Genomic DNA, 22853 nt, shown 5'->3' on the forward strand with positions numbered 1-22853 from the left:
CAAAAAACAATGCACAAAAATATGAAGCGATGGACATAGCTGGTTGCTCACTCATTATCTTCCTATAAATTCTGGTAAGAAAAATAATTAGTATGTGCAATACTTTAGAAGATCATAGATGAAAAATTTCTAAAAAGTACTCACTTTTACATCACACCATTCAGAGATGGGAATTAACAAAGCAACGAATTACTTGGTGACTTCTAACTTTCCTCCCTTACATACATTCATTAAATCTTTATGTACAATATTATTTTGCCTTGAAAATTATAGTTGTGTAGCAAAGAAATTGCTCTCCCACAAAAAGGAATAATGAAAGGTAACTTTCTCCCTACTGAGTGCACATCAACTTTTTAATCTTTTGTCTGTTTCTAAGGCTATTTATACACACTACAGGCTATGTCGGCATAACTTATATCGCACATCAGCGTGAATAAACCACCCCTCGAGTGACCTAAGTTACACGAACATAAGCGCTTGTGTGCACAGTCCTATGTTGGCGGGAGAGCTTCTCCGTCAGCATAGCTTTGCCATTCGCAGAGATGGTTTTATCATGCTGACGCGAGCGCTCTCTCCCGTCAGCATAGAGCACGGCAGCAGCTCAGCTGCATTGGTACAGCTGTGCCACGGCAGCACTGTACATGTAGACATGCCCTAATTATCAGAGTGGAAAACGGTCTTGTATTTAATTTAACCATGAAGCAACTCCAAAAAGGGCCCAAGAGGAGAAGCACAGATGGCCTGTCATTTATTTCTCCCATTTATAGTTTATTAAACTTAAAAATCATACAAGAAAGGTGTGGGGGTGGGGAGAAGGAAAAACCATGCCTCGACTGTAGTATCAGACATCATTGTTTGTTACGGGCTATCTGCTTGATAATCAGAAATCCCTAGGGTAACATTCTGAAATGTTCTGCTTTTCAGATAGGTGTGAGCCAATGAAGTTTAATTTTCTATGAAGACCAGGAAACAGCAAGCTCAGCCCAATCAGGTACCAGGCTGCACAAATATTCCTGCTTGTGAACTCTTTCACATAAAGCAAGCAGGAAGAGTCTGAAGGTAATAGTGTGTACATCATGCAAAAGGTATCACTCTCCCAAAAGACAGACACCACATAGGGTGAACTGCTCCACTAAATTATATTATTCCTCAGAGGAAAACAGAGAACATTATATTGAATTTTGCAGGGGCTAATTAAGTATTTTTATTTATTTTGCTGGAATGAAGCTGAGCACCAATAAGCCTTGTAGGTAACTTCTACACTGCCTACCCCCTAAGCATCTGGATGTATAGTCCTCTCAACATATTTCAGAATTCAAAAATATAAACTAAAGAGATGTTTTAAATAGATCAATTTTAAATATATCTGACAGGCAGCTGAGACAGTAAGTAGAGCAGGCAGGCACGTAGTAGAGGAGATCGGACTTTGATAATAGAACATGTTGTATATCTTCTTTACAGAAGCCTTAACAAATCAGAAAGCAACAGTCTCAGTACGCCACTACCACCTCACATTGTCGGATATGCCTATGAATAAGGAAAGCTAAGCTAGTGTGTTTTTTTTTCAAAAGTAAACGGATATGATCAAAATCCTCAGAATTATGATTTTCCTTTGACATCGCTGAAGCCAAGGAGAATAGTTTCATGGAAATATTCAGAGTGATCTTGACGGGGGTAAAAGGGCATGTCTGAAAGTGTCTGATCTGTACTTCTGGCTCCCAATGTGAAATCACACAACATTCTGTGTAGAGCTGCTGTGATTGGTCAGGCAAAGGACACATGACTCTCTGGGGTGGGATCAAATTACTGAAGGACAGGTGAGGGTTTACTGAAGACAGAAAGCCAAATATAGTTAGAAAGGGCTTTCCACAGCCAAGGTGTTCCGCTTTTCCTGAGCTGTTTTACTTGTGGATCTCTCTTTCCCTGAGTATTGTTTTCCATTTTCAACCTTCCCATGATCTGACACCAGTAGCTTTATAACATCTTGTGTGGCCATTTCACCAAGGATCATTCCCCCCTTCTTTCCCCCCCCCCCAGTTCTTTAATGTTGTCAATTACAGCATTGCTATGATCACAAATTGGTTGTCCTGTAACCACGTCTATTGTGCACATCTTCTCTAGTTCTTTTTCAGTGTGTTTCACCTCTACTTGCTTTGAAAATCAGCACAATTACTTTTTCTGACACATATGACATTTTCAAGCTTGGTACGTTTCCCAGGAATGCTGCAGTGCTTTATCACATCTTCCCCCCACAGTTTCTTCTTTGTTTCCTGAACCCATTTTTTTTCTGTCAGAGTTGCTAAGACTGTGTTTCCTTCTAGCTGTGGTGCTTTTTTGTTTTTCTTTTTTTAAATCTCATTTCTTTTTAACTTGCATTTGTAGGCTGCCCATTGTTAATCTCTCTGGGGTTTCCTAATTAAACGTATGTCAGGCAGTTTCGTTCACTGTTTTATATACAGTCTTCTGATTTGGAGTCAACCCTCATGTCATCTGCTTATCTCCAGTGAGGTGCAGGAGGGAATCTATTTGGTGCTCGCTCACCTCTTACTGACAAGTCCTAGCGCAACACAAAGCAGCTCAAAATGGCTTATCCATTTTAGCCACCCTGAATGATCAGCAAAAGTAAAGCTTTATTAAGGAACTTTTGGAGAAGTGTCAATGCCCTTGGAAAACAATGTCTGTGCCTTTACAAATTGTTTGGCTACTTTCTTTCTGCTGCTTCTTCAGCCTTTTTCCTGAACCCCCCACTCCTCTGAATCCTTACCTATTGTGGCCTATCCACAATAGCTCCTTTCACCCAACTGATATTCTTCTGCACCCCCATCTTTTTGTCTCCCTGCTGCTATTCTGCAGGCTGTGTCCTGCTTCTCACATTCCCCTCCCATTAACCACACAATCGAGGAGATGGCCATCTACCCAGAAGGCAGTCTGGCTTTAGTCTCATTGAAAAGCATGTGAGGTGCTGGCTCTTTTTACTAGGGACTAGGATTGCCAATTTTATACTCACACAAAACTGAACACCCTTGCTCCGCCCCCTGCCCCACCCCTTCTCCGAGGCCCCACCCCCACTCCCTCATCCTCACTCACTCTATCATTTTCACCGGGCTAGCTCAGGAGGTTGGGGTGCAGGCTCCAGGGTGGGACTGGGAATGAGGTGTTTGGGGTACAGGAGGGGGCTCCAGGCTGGGGGGCTCAGGGTGGAGGCAGGTGGAGGCTCTGAGGTGGGGCTGAGGGGTTTGGGGTGTAGGAGGGTGCTCCGGGCTGGGACTGGGGGTTCGGAGGGTGGGAGGAGGGATCAGGGCTGGGGCAGGGGTTTGGGGTGCATGTGGGGTGAAAGCTCCGGCTGGGGGTGTGGGCTCTGGGGTGGGGCTGAGGGTATGGGCTTTGGGATACAAGAGGATGCTCTGGGCTGGGACTGAGGGGTTCGGAGGGTAGGAGAGGGATCAGGACAGGGGCAGGGGGCTGGGGCGTGGGTGATGTGAGAGCTCTGGCTGCGGGTCCCGCAGCTCCTATTGGCCACGGTTCCCAGCCAATGGGAGCTGCAAAGTTGGTGCTTGGGGTGGGGGCAGCATGTGGAGCCCCCTGGCTGCCCCTATGCATAGGAGCCAGAGAAGGGCATGCCACTGCTTCTGGGAGCTGCAGGGAGCCTGCCTTAGCCCCGCTGTCCTGCTGACCAGACTGTGGACAGCTCAGTCAGTGGTGCTGACCAGAGGCATCAGGGCTCCTTTATGACCAGGTGTTCTGGTCGTAAACTGGACACCTGGCAACCCTACTGGGGACACACACATTTCCATATGCAGAGATTGTAAGGAATGGTGGCCATCTTGGCTGAGGGTATTCTGCACTGCTGGAAGTAACTGGCCATTTGAATAAAGGAAATTTCATGAGTTTTGACATCTGCAATCTAAGATTATGTGAGTCATTACTGTAACTCTCAATCCTGTAGGAGACATTTCAACCTCACTTTAGCATTGGTCATATCATTATATTGGGGATGCACTTTAAAAGAACTGTGATTACTTTGTTAAAGCAAACTTGATCTTGGTGCCTATTTTAGTATTGTTGATGAAAAATGGCCCTTTCAACTTGATTTGAGTAGTTCCTTCTTGTACAGTGAAACTGGGTCACTTGCCCCATGGGCTGGAGAGCCTGGGGTTAAACCAATCCCGATTATAGAATGAGGTCCACCTGAGGGGAATGAGACAATTCCCTGTGGAGAGCAGAAGGGGGAAAACCCAGGTAGGTCCAGCCAAGCTGGTGAATGCTGCATGGAGACAATACTATGACACCAGGGAACTTTCAGGTAAAGCCCAGTGAGTTGAAGGCTGCTGGGAGGGGCTGGAAACCCTGACTGTATTTGGGACTGGACATCACAGTCCCAGCAAGCGACAGCTCGGAGGACTGACTGGGAGATTAGACTGGAATAGAAGAAGAAAGAGTGAGAGAAAATGCCGGACCAAGTATGGACTTTTTCTTTGTGTTGTTGGAATGGACTTTAGTTTGGGAATCTGGGTTGTTTTAAACCGGTTCTGGTATTAGACTAGTCCCAGGTAGGGGGACTCTTAACCAGAGAAAGCCTCTGAGCTCTTAAGAGGCCTGCAAAACAGGACTAACAGGGACAGGATGCCTGCAAAGGGACCTGCAGTCAGGAGTGGGTGCTCACACTAAGCTGCAGTCCTGTTATGTACAGCTTTATCCTGGTATCTCAACAATGCCAGCTGGTTCATATATGTAAGTGTTCATCTGACCTGTAATAAATTATATAGTTTCTCAAGACATCTCTTTCAAGAGAGGATTCAGTGTTGCCAACTCTCACGATTTTATCAGGAGTCTAACAACAACAATTGGCGTTTTACTAATAGCACTATCTGCTGGAGTACTGTGAACACATGAGAATCTCAGCATGTGTGTGTTTAAAAAGTAAATTTCTCATCCTTATGGCTGTGGAGAAACAGCATGAAAATGTGACCTGAATGCACCCTAGAGGTTCAAATGCCAGAAGGCAAATATATAATATTTTATTTTAAATCTCATGATTTTTTGGGGACTGACTCATGACATTTTAATGTTTAGGGTTTGGCAATAATACAGAACTTCCCCAGGCAACCCTCCAAGACAAAAATACAAAAGACAGGCCCTTAAGAGGTGTGGCCAGCACTCACAATGAGGGACACAGCAAAAGGAGGAGGAAGCATTTTAGGATGACTGAATTAATTGCTGTATCGTACAATTCTATAAACAATCCCATGATTCAGCATTTCTGCAGAATAGTTTACAGCAAATACACCAGGCAATAGCACTATATTTGCATTAGATGTAGGTAAAACTGGATTTACAATGAAATGCATAAGCTCATTATAAGGTTCAGTTGACAGGAACAAAAATCGAAAGATAACTGAACACATCCTCTATTTGTATCAATGATAAGTTAGAGAAGTACTGAACACCAAACCATCATTTGTGATATCTATCTTAGTTATCGAGTTCAACCCCTACACACACACACGATTAGATACTGCACTATGTCTTAAAGGAAGGAGCACATGAAGTCCCTCTCCGGATGCTGTATCCTGGACCTGATTCTGTCCAGGCACCAGAAACTGTTCACTGGTGCTCATGGAAGCACTAGGAGGGGGATCCTGTAAGCATTCTATAGTTCCAAGAAGACAAGGTCTATTGTGTAGGGGGTATATCCAGCCTCAGAGCTGGCAGAGGATACAGAATATACTACACATGCTAGCAGTGAGTTCATTCTCCCCTTTTTCAAAAGAGAAGCAAACTATTTCTGTCAGTACATTGTAGTTGTAGCCCTGTCTTGATGGGACAGCACTTGAACCCAATGTGCAGAAAGTACTGCTCCCTGGATGTCTTCCCTCATAAAGAGCAAAACTGCATGGAAGTCAAGAACAAAGAACATAATGACAGAGAACCTACTGCTGTGTTTCTGAAAAATATTGCATTGCATCCCTGGCTGTCAGACAATGAATTGAAATATCTGCATTGCTGTATCCCTCTATAAAGTTCAACCCACATTTTCTGAAAGGGAAATAAATTATTAATATGAATCTTAATATAAATAAAATCACTCCGGTACGATGCTTTGGATTAAAGTTGGTTGTTTGTATTCCTGAAATTGAGTGTTGTTAGAAACTCAAAGGAACACAAATTTAAAAGAGGAGAGGAGAAGGAAGTCTGACTGATGATCAAGCTTGCTTTAAAAAAAAGATAGCAACTGAAAAGCAAATGGAGAACAAAGTAATTTCTCCTAGGAAATAACTAATTGTGCTTTATTTATGTTTGCCCCACACAAATCTCTTTTTGTAGTCAGCTACTGCAGACATAAAAATCAGATATAAAATCTTGGAAAAGCATCCAAAATTGTTCCATGGTCCCATCTCTCAGCATGCTCTCTCTGATACATAAGCCCTCTCAGGCATGCACTGTGAATGTGATGTAGGGATCTCACTCTGAAGGTTATTTATGTGTTGAGCAACTCTGGAGAATTATCAACTAGTAGCAGTTTGAAATTCACTGCTTCCTTGCTAGCTTAACGGCCATTTATTTTTTCTCATTCCGCCTTACAGCCCCAAGAAGCAAAGAGGAAACAGCGAATAAGCTACATGATTGAAAGGTTTGTTCTTTAGAGCTTAAGTCTGGATGTCAGTTTGCTGCAACTCTAATACAAAAGCAATTTTGAGTCAAACTAAGAAGCCTTGAGCTTGAAGTCAACAGGAGTTTTACTAAATTAAGGACTGCAAAATTTGATCTTTCGTTATGAGTAAGGCAGGTTTGTGAAACAGTTTAACAGAAAAAAATTAAAACAGAATAATATTTTGCTTAACATTGTGATCATTTAAGATAGCAGAGAAGGTGTGCCTTATGCACACGGAAATAGGAATGCAGCCATTATTGTCACTTCTCCTCTATCATCACCATCCTTAAAAGTGCAGGTGGCTTTTTTTAAAAAGTGACGTTGTGGGGTTCTACATTTAGTGTGTCTTACTGATTCCTTATCAATTTTGCTCAATATTTAGATAAGCCCTGCTAGCCCATCCTGGGTTTTTTCTACAATCATTCATTAATAATAAAAATTCTGCAGGCCATGGTAATACTTCTGCAGCCACAGTGTATAACTGAAGGTATAATCTGAACACAAGTGAACCCCACTGAAGGTTAACAGCGCAATATAGATGTAGCTGAGAGAAATCTGGCCTGCAGAATCTTTTCCCCAGTGCTGGATTTGGAGGGCTGGCATTTAGAAAAATATGGTTCTGATTTTTAGAATAAGCACATTTGATAAGGCATCAGTGAGATACAATAAACACTGGACCCCATTTTGTTGTTTTTAGAACCACTTTTTCACGAAGGCATTTAAATGGTTTATCCTGTGAAATGGTGAGCACTTGCAACTCCTGTGTGAATTGTGATGATCAGGACTTCTCAAGGTCAGACTTTAATGTTGTGGGTTTATTACTGACATCTAATAAAATATTAACACTAATGGATTATAAAATCTAGTCACTAAGTGCATCATTTCAAAATTACTGAGATAATGAATGTGTGAATAGAGTTTTCCAAGTACACTAATATTAAAATAATGCACATGGTTTGAATAAGTATTTAACAAGATGGTATACTGTAGGTATCCCCAATTATCTTTCATCCTATTATTTTCCAGTAACTTATCTAAGTTTCTACAGTCTAATACATTACATGTTAATTAAATACCTAAAAACTGCAACATAAATGCATCAATAAAAATATTATTAATTTGTATCAGGGGATATGTGGTACATCCCTTCCCTCAGCAATTCGTGCTCAGGAAAGAAAAACTCCAGGGTAGAGACAGCCAGAGAATCATGCCAGCAGAAGCAGATGCTGCAGGGACCTGCAAAATCTTTGGACACTGGTAATGTCATCAGTCTGAAAATCTGTTTACTCAAAACCCCTTCTGGCCACTCTCACACAATCACTTCACTCCCAGGGCTTGTCTACATTACAGACGTTACAACAGCACAGCTATGGTACTGCAGTGCCATAGTTTAGACACCTGCTACAGCGACGGAACGGGTTTTGCCATTACTGTAGTTAATCTACCCCCTCAAGACTCTGTAACTAGGTCGACAGAAGAATTCTTCCATTTACCAAGCGGTGTCTATATCAGGCTTAGGTCAACTTAACTACATATCTGAGGAGTGTGAACTTTTCACACCCCTGAATGACAGAGCGAGGCTGACCTAAATTTTAGGTGCAGACCAGGCCTCACTCGCATGTCCTCCCTACTCCATTCCTTCCTCTCCTCCCCACCCCCAGCCTCCCTACACCTTACCCTTCCTTTATCTTTCCATGTAGCTGATCCCCTCCTAACGGAACCTAATTTCTTTTTAAATTGTGGAATTAACACGATTCTTGGAAATCATCACTTTGTTCACTCTGTTTGAATGCTCTATCCCTTTTGTCTATTTAGATTGTAAGCTCTTTGGGGCAGGAATTGTCTCTTACTCTGTATTTGTACAGTACTATAAGGTAGGGCCCAACAAGGCCCCCATCTCAGCTGTGGTCACCGGACACTAGTGTAGCACGGACATTCTAATATTTATTTATTTAAACATACACAGATGTCAGTTAACCAAACATGAACATTAATTTTGTTCTCTAATGTGGGTTAAATAGTAGAAAATTCCATTTTGCCTATTTTTTTTAAAACCAATCCCTGGGAGCTATGGGATTGGTGGTATCGGTCCAGGTTCTCATGGGCAAGCATCCACATCACAAATTGATGACCTTGTTGGCAGCCTCAGCAGACAGACTGAGGGGGCCACTGAGACTTAGGTTTTGTCTACACTACCAAGTTTTGTCACCAAAAACTGCCTTTTGGTGACAAAACAGTCAGAGCGTACACACGGCAATGCGACTTTTGTCGGGAAAATGCCCGGTTTTGGCGACAAAAAGCTTCCACCCCTGCGAGAGACTTTTTTCTTTTCCCCTCCCTTTATTGTCAACAAAGAGCCAGTGTAGACACTGCTATTTGTTTTGTCGACAGAACTGGCTTCCGCCAGTATCCCACAATGCCTGCCTTGATCACTCTGCTCAGTGTTTTGATCTCTGCTGCCCAGCAGGCATGTGCCCCTCCCCTTTCAAAGCTCCGGGAAGTATCTGACTACTGAGTGTGCTGCTCCCTTTGGGGAACAAAGAGCAAATCATTGGAATGCTCCTGTTCTGCCCTGCACTAGGAACACAGCAGTCGGCAGACTGCTGTCTCAGGGAGGGTGGGAGGAGAGACCGCTGTGCAGCTTTGACATTCCTCAGCTCAGAGAGCTCACAGAGCTACTGATGATGCCGCACCCGGCAGCTGAGGAGGCTGTGGGAGAACTCGGAGGGAATCCTCCCAAGATGTGCAGCGATCAGCTCCGCCTTCCCACAACACTGCACTGTGGGATACATGCCCACAGTGCATTGCTCACACTGTTGATGATGGTGCCCACGATGTGGACACGATCTGTCGACAGCAGGAGCAAGTATGAACACGCTTTGGCGATTTTTGTTTTGTCGACTTTTGGGTGTCGACATTCATTTTGTTGACAAAACTTAGTAGTGTAGACAAAGCCTAAACTATGCTCTCACTTCTTATAGATGGTCCCTCCAGTCAGAGTGGAGGATCACTGGCGGGGCAGTTTGTGGAGAAGTTTCTATCGCCATTCCAGTGCTATGAAACAGGTACTTTCTGTAAGTACAGGAAACTCCCAAAGGGGATAGGGAATTGGAGGAGGAGGAGGATCAATTTCAGTTCCACTGAGAAACTTTACTTCAGTTGCTTTTATTGCTACAATTCCTACTCTTTCTTTGGGTCTAAAACCAATTATTTTTACCTCTGCCAGACATACATTTAGGTTAAGATTTTCAAAAGAGAGCCTCAAGTATAGCTCCTATATCCACATTTATGCCCCACATTTAGTGGCTCGATTTTCAAAGATATTGGGGCTATGTCTACACTACCGTGATAAGTCGACCTATGCTATGCAATTCCAGCTACGTCATTCACGTAATGTCATCAGCCTGAAAGTCTGTTTACGTTATTCACGTAGCTGGAGTCAATGTACCTTAGGTTGAGTTACCGCGGGGTATACACCATGGGGGGGGTCAACGGGAGAAAATCTCCCGTCGACTTACCTTACTCTTCTCGTTGGGGGTAGAGTACAGAGGTCGACTGGAGAGCAATCTGCTGTCAATTTGGCAGGTCTTCACTAGACCCGCTAAATCACCCACCAGTGGATCGATCTCAGAGTGTCGATCCTGGCTGTAGCGTGGACCTGCCTTAAGACCCAGCAGCTTCCACTGGAGTCAATAGCAAAATGCACATCAACTTCAGTGGCAGCAATACTAGGACTTCATATTGCAAAACAGGAGGAAATTGCACGCTAGGCCAAGTTCTTCCTATTCTCCAATCATCTCTTGCCATTTTTGATTTCCAACCACACCTTTGTACAGCATCTATGGAAGTTCCATCTTATATGGTATTTCACATGGTGGCAGAATGTAAAAAAGAGAAATAACTGAAGTAGCTCACTTGTGCCCATATGATGGATAGAGTTTTCCAAAGACACAAAGGGCAGTTAGGCACCCAATTCCCAGTGAAAGAAAACAGGAGTACCAACACCATTCCTCTTTCTCAAGGATGTAGCACATATTGCAAACTTTCAAGGGTTAAGAATTTGTCACAATGTAAAAAGTACCCTAACCATGTAACACTGACTTAGAAAAGCTTCAGCCTATCTCCCTATTTTTTTTTCTGAGCATAGAATGTATGGGGGATGGACAGCTCAGTTGTTTAGGGGCGAGGGATAGCTCAGTGGTTTGAGCATTGGCCTGCTAAACCCAGGGTTGTGAGTTCAATCCCTGAGGGGGCCATTTAGAGATCTGGGGCAAAAATTGGGATTGGTCCTGCTTTGAGCAGGGGGTTGGACTAGATGATCTCCTGAGGTTCCTTCCAACCCTGATATTCTATGAATGTAGGAGTTCACTACAAGTATTTAAGACTTTATTAAAAATACAGGATATTACATATCTGACAGCTACTGAAGAAGAGAGAAACAAGGTGGGTGAGGTAATATCTTTTATTGGACCAACTTCTGTTGGTGAAAGAGACAAGCTTTTGAGCTCACATTGTTAAGATACAAAGAAAATCAGAGTGTACTATAAATCTCACGAAAAAATGCTCACATACTAAAATGGTGGCTGCAATATAATACTGTGATGCAGAAAATTTTGTCAGCTGAGTGAGTGGTTTGGATAAGCACCCGCTAATCACATCACTAAATGTTTGAAGTGGACCATCATTTGTATGCAACTGCAGTAGTAATTACATAGAGCCATAAGTTAGATTTTAGAAGTCAATTTTGGGAAGTTTTAAATTATACAAATGACCATTTTCCAAAGGTTTGGAGAGATTACTATGGGGCAGGATGGTGGGAGGATCTGTGCTAAGTAGGCTGAGAGGAAAAGTTTGGACTCCTAGGGAAAATGAGTCCCAGCCAGGCCTTCCCCATTCTCCGTTGAGGGACCCCAGTTGGACAGACGTTCCCCAGCTCAGGGCCCTGTTGTAAGGCTTGAACCAGCAGAATCCAGAATGGTGCTTCAATTATTCTTTCCCAGGAGTTCTGCATTTTAAGAAATTTATACTCCAAGCACGAGTACTAAGCAATTTAGTCATTAGAATGTTGGATTTCAGTCAAGAGGAATGATTTTGTTATATGGTTATTTACAATTTCTTTGCAACAGATTATCTCCTTATGATGAGTGAACTACTATCCTCTCTTTTTCCCCTCTCTCCTTAGAAGCACAAGTCTCCTGCAGGTAAGTTAGAGAGCTGTTTCACAACTACAGTACTTAAAAACCCTCAGCATCCTGGGATAACCTCCCTGTGGCAATGCAGAAGAGCCTGTCTCTATATTGCTTTCTCTGCCATTTTAAATTGTAAGCTTGAGTTGTTTTATACAGAGGCAAGCACACTGTCAGTGTTCAATAAATAAAAATACTTACCCCTACTTTATAAGTCATCTAGAGATGATGAGCAAACTCATAAGTCTATAGAAATATTGTCAAAGCAACTACACTTAACGGTAAGAACGTGGATTGATTTTATTTACACAAATATTCCTGTTGTGTGAAATATGTGAAATATTTATTCAAATGTAAGCAAACTTGACAAACACTCCTTGATACCATATTATAAGCATAACTTTGAAATCCTATACACTGGTGGGAAAAGTACTGTTTTGGCTTAGAACTTGAAATCCAGATGTTTAGAAGTTCATCTACCCCCAACTTGCTACAACTGCAGCTCTTGGTTCACATTCCTGTAGAAACAAAGAACGTCTCAAGGCCAAATACAGCCAGTTAAAGCTTTAAATTCAGATATGCCTGAGGTAGAGCTCTGTTATTAATCAAACATGCAGTATTTGACGCTGGTGAGTTAGACAATCATATCACTCGGTTTGATTTATTTCTTTCAAATAATGGACATTTTTATTTATGTCTCTTACTGAAGATGTTTTTGTTGTTAACTTCGACAGATTCAGTGTCAGAGATAAACATCTGAATGCTTAGATCATTATAATGCACAATAGTATATTGATTAGAATTCTTATAAGATAACTAAGGATAATACCAATAAAGCTATTAAGAATAAAACCCATAAGGAACTGAATTTGACCCAACAGAAGGATAGAATTTCAGCATTACCAAAGAATTCCAGAGATATAAAAGATGAGCTCTTCCAGCTGTAGTTTCTTAACTTGGTATTTTTCCAGAGAAATAAAAATATTAATATACTTTTATTTTTCCTTTACATCATTTTTATGTAGTGATAGAAGATTGTTCATACTCTCATCAAACCACAGACAATGATTCTGGACCAATAAAAAGTACAAAAACATTTTATCTGCTTTTGCATTTTCAAGAGCAGTGGGGATCAGACAAAGAGCTTAGACTCGTGTTGTGTAGCATACAACTCATTTAAACTTCTTTCACACTGTCTCCCCCATTTAGGCAAGGCATAAGAAGCTTGGCAAATTCCTCTTCCACAGCAAAATTGCAGCAAGATTTCTATCCCCTTCAACTTGAATGAACACTGCCAAATCATTCTGGTCGTTATTTTTATATTGAGCAGATGGTGGTATGAGATTTTGATAAACAACAATAATCTCCCAGAGATTGCAGGGTTGCAGCGGGGTCACCGAAACCAAGATTAACAATTGATTAGCTTTAATGGACCATGGCAGTAATAAACAACAGAGCGCTACACAGAGATTTGATTGTCCTGTTAATGCTGCTGACACAAATGGCTTTTAACTGGCTTCCTAAAAGTGTTTATATCTTCAAAGCCTCAACAAATGAAGGACTTTGTCAAAGTGAGAACCATCCTCAGTGAAGAGGCATTTACTGTATACATTTAAAACAGTCTTCCATAAATGTGCTCCTGATTTATTTAGACAATAGATTCAATTTCTTCCAGGTGTGAAGTTCATAAAATGAAATGCAGTAGGCCTTCCAAAGGCTGGAGCGCAGTAGAGTTCTCAGCCATTTGAATCCAGATAGATATAACACAAAAAAATTATGAAGAATCGCTACTTCTAATGTCAACATTTTATCTTAATTTCAAAGCTTCCTTATCCTTAACTCTGAAGAGGTCACTCTTAGTATTCTCTTCCTATAACAGATTTATTTTCACAGGGAATCAATTATTTTATTATGAAAAAAAGCTGTTTTGACTATAAAGTAACCATGGCAAGTTCTGAAAACAGAACCTACTGAGACAGATTTTAAGCATGGAGAAATGTGTAATCTTCCTCCCTTTTCCTTAAACCTATTTTCCTTAATGTTTACTGCTCAGCATTAAGACAGACAGATTCTTGATGGACACCCATAGAAAATGTTAGAAGACAATCTACATAGCGAGAACCAAACTAAATAATACCTTTGCCTAACACGGCATTCAGTGGACCAAGGAACAGAAATTCATTACAGCCAGGAAGATATTTATTAATTTAAATATTGAAGTACAATACATATTTTATTATTAAGTTAGCTTCTATTATTTTATTGTCTGATGAATTTGTATTCTTATATGCTTTGCCTTATTTTCTTAAAGCTTTTTCAATCTTTTTTTATCTTGTTTCCCAATTTTTCTCATTTTCTCACTTCCCTTGCATTCGGCACCAGTACGCACAAAAAGGCACTATTTTGATACAATGATGGTGCAGCACTAAAACCTCTGTGTAAAAAAGCCTTGTCTGCACTAACCATGGGTCCAAACAAACCATTTGCACAGTCCAATGTCACTCTAATCCCATCACTGTGGGTTACCACCCCATTTGCAAATTCAACTCTCCAAAGAGCAATTCCTTCCCAGTACAGTGCAATTATGCAATATGCTGCTAATTACTGTGTTCAAAAATCTTGACATAAGTAGTCATAGAGGGAATTTAAATGAAATCTCTAAAAGAGTAAAATCCACCTGCTAGGACTCCCAAAATGCAAACACGAAGTGCATAACTTGCCAAAATACTGAGCCAATCTCCCTTAATTCCATTTTCTGTAGTAAGCATTCCTCTATTACTTACATGCCTGGCTTTCCACAGCAGTCCTTGGAGTAAAAATACAAAGCTATTCTATAAGCTTTTATATGTTCTGATAAATGTTTTTTTTTTAAAAAATCAATTTCTAATTACCTGTAAATCAGCATCAAATTCATGTTTCAAGTGAGCATCCTCTGCAGCTTCAACAAGATGCTGGAAAAAGGAGAAAACAGTAAGTACACTGTTGGCATGAACTGATATCTTTAAATCCCAGTGGTTCTTCCAGAATGATTAGAAAACAATTATTAGCAAGTTGGATAACTCATTGTCACCATATGCTATGGTGCTTCACTGACATAAAAAGACACTGAGTCAGATTCTTAAAAGAGTTTAAGACCAGATATTTCAAGTGCTCAGCACCAGCAATTCAAGCCTGATTTTCAAATGAGCTCATCTGTCATTAAAGTGCAAGCAAAAGCCAGATTTTCACAAGTATTTAGCATCCAGCAGCTCCCATTATGACACTTACAGCAAGATTTTTAAGAGGACTCAACATCCACTGTGCTAAACTGTTTTGAAAATATGGCTGCATATTTCGATGCAGAAGAGCTGAGCTCTTTTCAAATCTGGTCCTACACATAAAATTGAAAGGTTTCCACCCCCACCAGGGATGCAGTAGTAATCCTTGATTATAAACAACTGAAATTAAAATGGGATTCTGGAGAACAGTTAAAATATAAGGGATTAAAAAATTAGAGACGAATTTTATTTACCTAGCATGTATTCGGTGTTGTACTGTAATAGGGGCATAATCACAAGATTTCCTATTAAAACAATTAATTTCAATCCATACTCCCAGTACTTAGTATCTTCTCAAATGCCACCATAATTAAAAGGAGAAAAAATGTAAAATGTTTCTCTCTTAATGACAAAATTAAAAATTCCCTGTTTTGGGCTTCCTTGTGAGTAATGCCTCAATAATGGAGAAACTTTTACCAAATGTAACCACTGTTTCTTTATTCTTACTCAAAAAATGCAAGACATAATATGGGTTCAATCCAGACATTTTGCTCCACAAAAAGACATAATATTCCTTCCAAAACTATATTTTAGTTTTTTGTACTATTGTAAATTTGACTATTCTTGTTATCCAGACAAGTGCCTGCTTTTTTTATTATTATTTTAAATCCTTCCAGATAAAGGGCTGGATAAGTTCATGTTCAACAATAACATTTGTCATATAAGCAACAAGAACGGTAATTGAACATCATGCTACAGGGAATAAATTTATCACAATCAAGGCCTAGGAGGGATTCCATCACCCCCTTGATGGAGGGTATACAGGTGTGTATATTTTTGTTTGTTTGTTTTTGCTTTCTTTTAACACATCAAGTATCAGCACTTTCATGTTTTCATGGTAGATGCTATAGAAAAACTCAAAATAGATTAGTTAGCTGCATAGCTCCTACTAACTTTAATAGGAGTCATGAAGCTAAATTTCCATGCATGATTTTGAAAATAATGTACCCCCTAAGGTAGCTGTGTCATATGAAATAACAAGTATTCCTAAACCCTAGTGGATCTTTGAATGCAAAGCCATCTACCATCACAGACAGAAACACAGTATAAATACTTAGACTGAAATAACCAATTATATAGAATTACTCCAACTGTAACAAACTTGGCTACAGTAGAACCTCAGAGTTACAGATACCCCGGAATGGGGGTTGTTCATAACTCTGAAATGTTTGTAACTCTGAACAAAACATTTTGGTTGTTCTTTCAAAAGTTTACAGCTGAAAATTGACTTAATACAACTTTGAAACTTTACTATGCAGAAGAAAAATGCTGCTTTTAACCACCTTAATTTAAATGAAACAAGCACAAAAATGGTTTCTTTACCTTATCAAATGTTTTTTTAAAACGTTCTCATTTTTTAGTAGTTTACATTTAACAGTACTACACTATATTTGCTTTTTTAAAGTTTTATTTATTTATTTTCTCTGCTGCGACCTGACTGCATAATTCCAGTTCCAAATGAGGTGTGTGGTTGACTGGTCAGTTCATAACTCTGGTGTTTGTAACTCTGAGGTTCTACTGTACATTTAGTTAGCTGAGATACTTTTATACTATATGGAGAATGATACCTATTATAATGCTATTAAAAGCTGATCTTGAAATTCATGGGGGCTATTTCAGTCTACAAATAAATTTGATTACAAATCTTTTATAGGTTTCAGAGTAGCAGCCGTGTTAGTCTGTATTCGCAAAAAGAAAAGGAGTACTTGTGGCACCTTAGAGATTAACCAATTTATTTGAGCATAAGCTTTCGTGAGCTACAGCTCACTTCATCGGATGCATTTATATTTATACTAAAAATACCAAAGAATAAATATGCATTTCGAAGGGCAAACCTCATACCAACTGTAGCATGTTTTAAAAATTAATTATTGCTCCCAGTCTGCTCTGTCACATTAGCAATGTGCTAAAAATCAGTTTAAATTTTTTGGCCTTCTTTTACCAATTAAGAAAGAAAAATATTGTGAGCAAAATAAAAGGCTTAACTCAATAAATTCAAGTAAGTGTGCACCTCCACTCTCTCTTTTAAAAACCAGAATTGGACTACAAAAATGTTTGTTTAGAAGCTTCTTTTTGAGTGTACAATATAGAAGACCATGACTATGATGGGTATTTTTAATTAAAAACGCAGGCAGTGGAGCAGAAAAAGGGTCAAACAGATACCTTCATACAAGTGAATTTTGGGGCAAAGGGCAGACATCAAGCTTTTTTTTTCCTTCCACACTGACTCATTTACTAATTCAGAAATTATTCTAGTATATCATAAGGAATCCAATCCTTGAAAAACATTACCTAGTGGCTATAAAACTGTAATTCATAGTTTTTTATATATATAGTTTCTATTGACCCCCAATGTTCCTAAATTACATTTTTCTCTTCAGTGAAATAAACTGTAGATGAGAAATTACCTAGCTCATGCTTCTGTGGTAATGGTAGAGACAATCTTCTAAAGAGGGAGGCACCAAAATAAAGGGCACTAATTTGGGCAGGCTTCCTTTGAGGATGAGGACTGATAGGTCAGATACAGAGTCATCGCTTTGTGAAAAGTGTTCACCCACAGGTGATAGGAAAATGATGAGACAAAAGCACCCTGTGTGAGTTCATTCCAGGGAGTAGTGATTGTCTGGTTTCACCCACGTAGTTGTATTGGGGTATTTAGTGCACTGGATGAGGTAGACCACATGTTGTGAGAGGCATGTGTAGGATCCTGGCAAGCCCTGGCACAAATTAAGCACTGAAGATTTCTAACCACAGGTGAAGTTCTGGAACAGCCTTCCAAGGGGGGGAATGGGGGAAAAAAAACCTAACTGGTTTCAAGACTGAGCTTGGTAAGTTTATGGAGGGGATGGTATGAGGAGACTGCCTACAATGGCATGTAGCTGATCTGTGACTGCTGCAGGAAATATCTCCAATGGCTGGTGAGGGGACACTAGAAGCAGTTCAGATTTCAGGTAATCTGACCTCCTGCACATTGCAGACCACAGAACCTCACCCACCCACTCCTGTAATACACCCACAATCTCTGGCTGATTTAGGGGAGGGTCCAGAGTTACTACAGAGAATTCTTTCCCAGGTGTCTGGCTGGTGGGTCTTGCTCACATGCTCAGGCTCTAACGGATCACTGTATTTAGGGTTGGGAAGGAATTTCCCCCCAGATCAGATTGGTAGAGACCTGGGGGCGGGGGTGGGGGGAGAGGGGAGGGTTCGCCATCCTCTGCAGCATGGGGCACTGGTCACTTGCAGGTTTAAACTAGTGTAAATGACGGATTCTCTGTAACTTGAAGTCTAAATCATTATTTGAGGACATCAGTAACTCAGAGGTTCTATAGCCTGCAATGTGCAGGAGGTTAGAGTAGAGGATCATGATGGCCCCTTTTGACCTTAAAGTATGAGAGTCTAAGAGAGCCATCAGTAGTACTATTTATGACATACAATAGCACAACTGATTTCCTTATGACTGATACCAAACATTAGTACTATCCTGCTTCCGAAATGTGTTAGTTAGGCAGATGGTACCCAGTAATACTCATTGATGCAAAAGCAAGAGCATGATCCTCTAATGCTAAAATGCCTAAAAAATGGAGTTATTATGATGAACTTTTATCATCTTGTATTGATTCATGATTGACAGCTTTCCAGATTTAGCTTGGTTGCAGGACAGATGCTTATAAAAAAGGATAAAGAACTTGGACTTCTAAAGGCTGAACAAACAAGTGGGAAATATAAAAAGATTATATTGTAATGAGTTACATGTTGCATAACAGTAGTTGAGATAATCATGGTGTAATTAGATGTGTTCTTGACCTAACTCGGTCGATATCCACTGAGTGTATTGTGTCTGAGGACCAATTTGGGGTGAAAGGGAGAAGAGGAAGAAGGAAAGACAACAGATTTGTCTCTTATTGAGTACTTATGTGTTCAGAGCTGCACAAAACATCCATAACACAGTGGGCCAAATCATGTCCAGCCAAGCTACACTGAGCATAGGGCAAGACGGGGTACTGCATTACATGTGGTTTTATGCTACCTTTTGGCTCCCTGTTCCTGGGGCTAGCCAGGGACCAATTTAACTGCAGGCATAACTTACAGCACAGCTGCTTCATCAGAGTGCAGCAGTGCTCCAGCCATGATCCCTTCCATAGTAAAACCTCCTCTTTGGGGAGCTGGGAGGTAGGTGGCAGATAATTACTATACCAGCTCTGAACCACCCAGGGATTAGATTACCCCAAGGGTGGAGAAGGCTCAGGAGACCAGTGCAGATACTTTTACTTCCTTTTTGAGCCATCAATCAGCCTAAAGGGACATAACAGAGCTGAGGATCAAACCCTCATATTCCATTTGCAATTCACCACTTGAGTGTTGCTTCCGTACTCCACATGACCAGAACAATTTAATTCCATATTCACAATGACTTACAGTGCACCCTCTAATCATATTTAGATGTCCCCATGTAAACGAACCTCTAAGAAAATAGACCTGGCATGCTGTATATTATTAACCTACAGTTGCCATTGTGATCCCCCTGCATGCCGCCCAATAAAACCTAGCAATCAATAAATACACCTGCTCTATATACCCAATTTAAAAACATATTCTATTTAACTTCACTAAGTAACACTGGAATCAAAAATTGCTCTGTGAAAATTAACCTAATTAAACATGTGTCCCAGTAATTAAGTACCATTTAGCTGTAAAGACTGAGAAATCCACTTAATTAAATAGATTTACACAATGTTGTCTGGTTTAGGTTTGGATTCTTTGAAAGGGCATTTCAGTGTCTTGACAGTATAATGCAAATGCCTTTATGTGTGCTCCCTTTTATTACTAAGACCTTGAATTCAACCTGTAGAAAGGCTTAAATAATAGAATCCAAAGTGATTATGATGCATGAATAAGAAGTTTATTCACTCACTATCTGGCATATTTTCTTTCTTTGAAGTTGATTTTATACAAGGCTATCAGCAATGCGCCAGAAAGAAATGTAATAAATGGTATTGCAAATTTAGCATTAACACCACCAGGGGGCAATAATGCCTGTGCAAAACTATTCAGGTAACTTTTTATGAGACCCTTCCAAAGTCCAGTCTTGTTTTTATACTAGACCAAACCTTGTGACTTTGTGTTTTTGTGTCATGCCACTAGATTGTGAAATTCTCATCCATTGGCTACTAGAATGTGTAAATCTGCTGGGCAATTTAAATCTCTCTTAAAGACTTATTATTTGACTTGGCTTTTAATTAGAATCTTTTATGCTCCTTTAGCAGCTACAACCCATTTCAGATTAACTAGCTGAATTACGAAGTGATTTACAACAAATGTCATGAAAAACCTAAATAAATAATATTGAAATAAAAATAAGTTAAACAAACAATATTATTTCCCCACTGACTCTTATTTCTGCTGCAGGAATGTAGTGATTATTTTTATTGCATTTGGATTCTAAGACAACTAAAAACTTAAATACATTCAACACTAATTAAGCAGTCGTCATGCCTCCTGGGAAAATAATCACCAAATTAAGGGGAAAAGAATGGTTTTAGATAGCATTTTTTAAGAGTTCACAATAAGTTCTCACCAATTAGCTGTTATCTATAGATGGTACAACATATAATACACAGAAAACAACCTGCATTAATTATATCTTTCATGACAATAAAAGGCACAATAAAGCAATGGAAAGACTGATGACCACTAGTTTCAGAGATTTTTGAGGAGAACAATGTAGCATTTTTTCTAGTAAAAAACAACAAAAGACCCTGATCCTAAAATATTTGTACTGCAGAATCCACAGGGAACAATATTGTACCAAAAAGCATTATGAATAGTGTTCAGCACAGTAAAAACCTTTATCACCTATCACTTACCATTATAAAATAATACACCTTTAAACATTACCTAACTAATCCTCACTGCAGCCCTGTGAGGTAGGTAAACATAATTATCCCCATTTTACAAATGGAGAGAGTATGCCATAGTGGTAAAATGACTTGCCCAAGTCCATACAGCGAGTTAGTATCAAAATCTGTATTAGAACCTAGGAGTTCCCATTTCCCTTTGATTGGCAATAGATAAATATGATACAGTGTTTGTCAGTAAATGAGGGGCTTGATCCAAAGCCCACTGAAATCAATGGACAGATTCCATTGGATTAGGCCCTAGATGAGAATTTCTATGAAAAGTGATGTCTCCCTGTTCTAGTTGGAAAATTGTGAGGATGCAACCAGTATCTATGTAGGTTATAAAAAGATAAAGACCTATTCCAAAATTAGAGGATCCTAACTTAGGGAAAGTCTTTGTCAGAAATCTGATGGAGTTTTATTATGATAGCATCTTCAAATTCACATTAATTAAAAGGGGGTACTAGTATCTATTTCAGTTAAACCTTTGTGATAATCAGGATCCAGACACTCCACTATGAAGTAGCTTTCAAAGCTGCCAAGAAGAGAGCATACACTTGCCTTCCAATGTAAACAGTGGATATGTTCTTCCTGCATTTTGAAAGAGAATGAGAGGACAAATAGAAATGAGATGGAGCTGCAAAATTCAGAGCTGGATTTTGAGCACCTCAAGCCCCACCCACATTTTAGGGATGTTCGAACTAAAAATGCTGGCTCATGCCCATCTCTAAAATAAAAGCCCTTATTATTTCTGTCAAGGTTCCTTCCCCACTCTGAACTCTAGGGTACAGATGTGGGGACCTGCATGAAAGACCCTTACCTGAAAGACCTTACCTGATCACTCTGGTTACAGTGTGTATGGTAACACCCATTGTTTCATGTTCTCTATGTATATAAATCTCCCCACTGTATTTTCCACTGAATGCATCCGATGAAGTGAGCTGTAGCTCACAAAAGCTTATGCTCAAATAAATTTGTTCGTCTCTAAGGTGCCACAAATACTTCTTTTCTTTCTGCGAATACAGACTAACACGGCTGCTACTCTGAAATATGACAGAACAAAGGTCCATCAAGTTCAGCATCCTTCCCATACCTGGATGCTGTAAAGTAGTATGCATACCAACTCATAATGAATCTGGTCAACTGTGCTGCATTACCTTGTGTATTTGGGGCGGTAGATTCTTCTTGAACCTAACCAATTTATGCTCTAAACTTTGAGAAATTATAGCTCCCATAATTTTCACACTAACTAGTGTGACTGGTACACTACACATTTCTTATTCCCAGAAGCATCTAACACTCTTTCTTTTTAGCCTTTATTAGATCTTGAAGTACTAAGGAGAAGTGGTGACCAAAACTGAACACTACAGTTTTCAGGATATTGACTTATGGTACCGTTTGTCTGCATAGTATCATTATAATATTTTCCATGTTATTTTCTGTCCCTACCTTAATACAGTTTAATGTCTTATTTTTTTTATCCCTGCCATCACCCATCAAACAGATTTCTTTACTCAGCTGTTTACAAAAATGTCTAGATCATTTTTGTGAGCTGTTACTCTAAGTCAGTTTACACATAGTTTAAATTGTTCCTTCCAAGGTGCCCTATCTTGCATTTATTTCTGTTACATGGTACTCCATCTGCTTTATCATGTTTGCTCAATTATCTAGCTTTCCATTTTCAACTGAATGAATGCGGTCTCATTAGCAAATTTTGTCACATCACTATTTACCACAGCCTTCTAGACCATTCATATAGCAAACATACACCCTGATAGGAATCCTTGAGACATGCTGAGGT

The 22853-nt window shown here is 39.8% G+C and overlaps 1 protein-coding gene and 1 long non-coding RNA gene across 8 annotated transcripts in view; one reads left to right on the forward strand and one right to left on the reverse strand.

Annotated features, from left to right (window-relative positions):
* CACNA2D3 (calcium voltage-gated channel auxiliary subunit alpha2delta 3) overlaps nucleotides 1-22853 on the reverse strand; it is a 702225-nt gene that overhangs the window by 468924 nt on the left and 210448 nt on the right. For all 7 annotated transcript variants that reach the window (XR_006292226.1, XM_043551412.1, XM_037904897.2 and 4 more), the window contains one exon: nucleotides 14730-14789. Coding sequence is in view for 6 of the 7 variants with exons in the window: in XM_043551412.1 (XP_043407347.1) it covers nucleotides 14730-14789 (60 nt within the window). In the remaining variant the exon portion in view is untranslated. The remainder of the gene's footprint in view (nucleotides 1-14729; nucleotides 14790-22853) is intronic.
* On the forward strand, nucleotides 9686-15826 carry LOC119566818. The gene is made up of 3 exons (XR_005226215.2): nucleotides 9686-9717; nucleotides 11779-11853; nucleotides 15773-15826. It is a non-coding gene; the product is annotated as an uncharacterized LOC119566818 (long non-coding RNA).

Source organism: Chelonia mydas, chromosome 7 (genome assembly GCF_015237465.2).
Source record: "Chelonia mydas isolate rCheMyd1 chromosome 7, rCheMyd1.pri.v2, whole genome shotgun sequence".
In the NCBI taxonomy this organism is placed as follows: Eukaryota; Metazoa; Chordata; order Testudines; family Cheloniidae; genus Chelonia; species Chelonia mydas.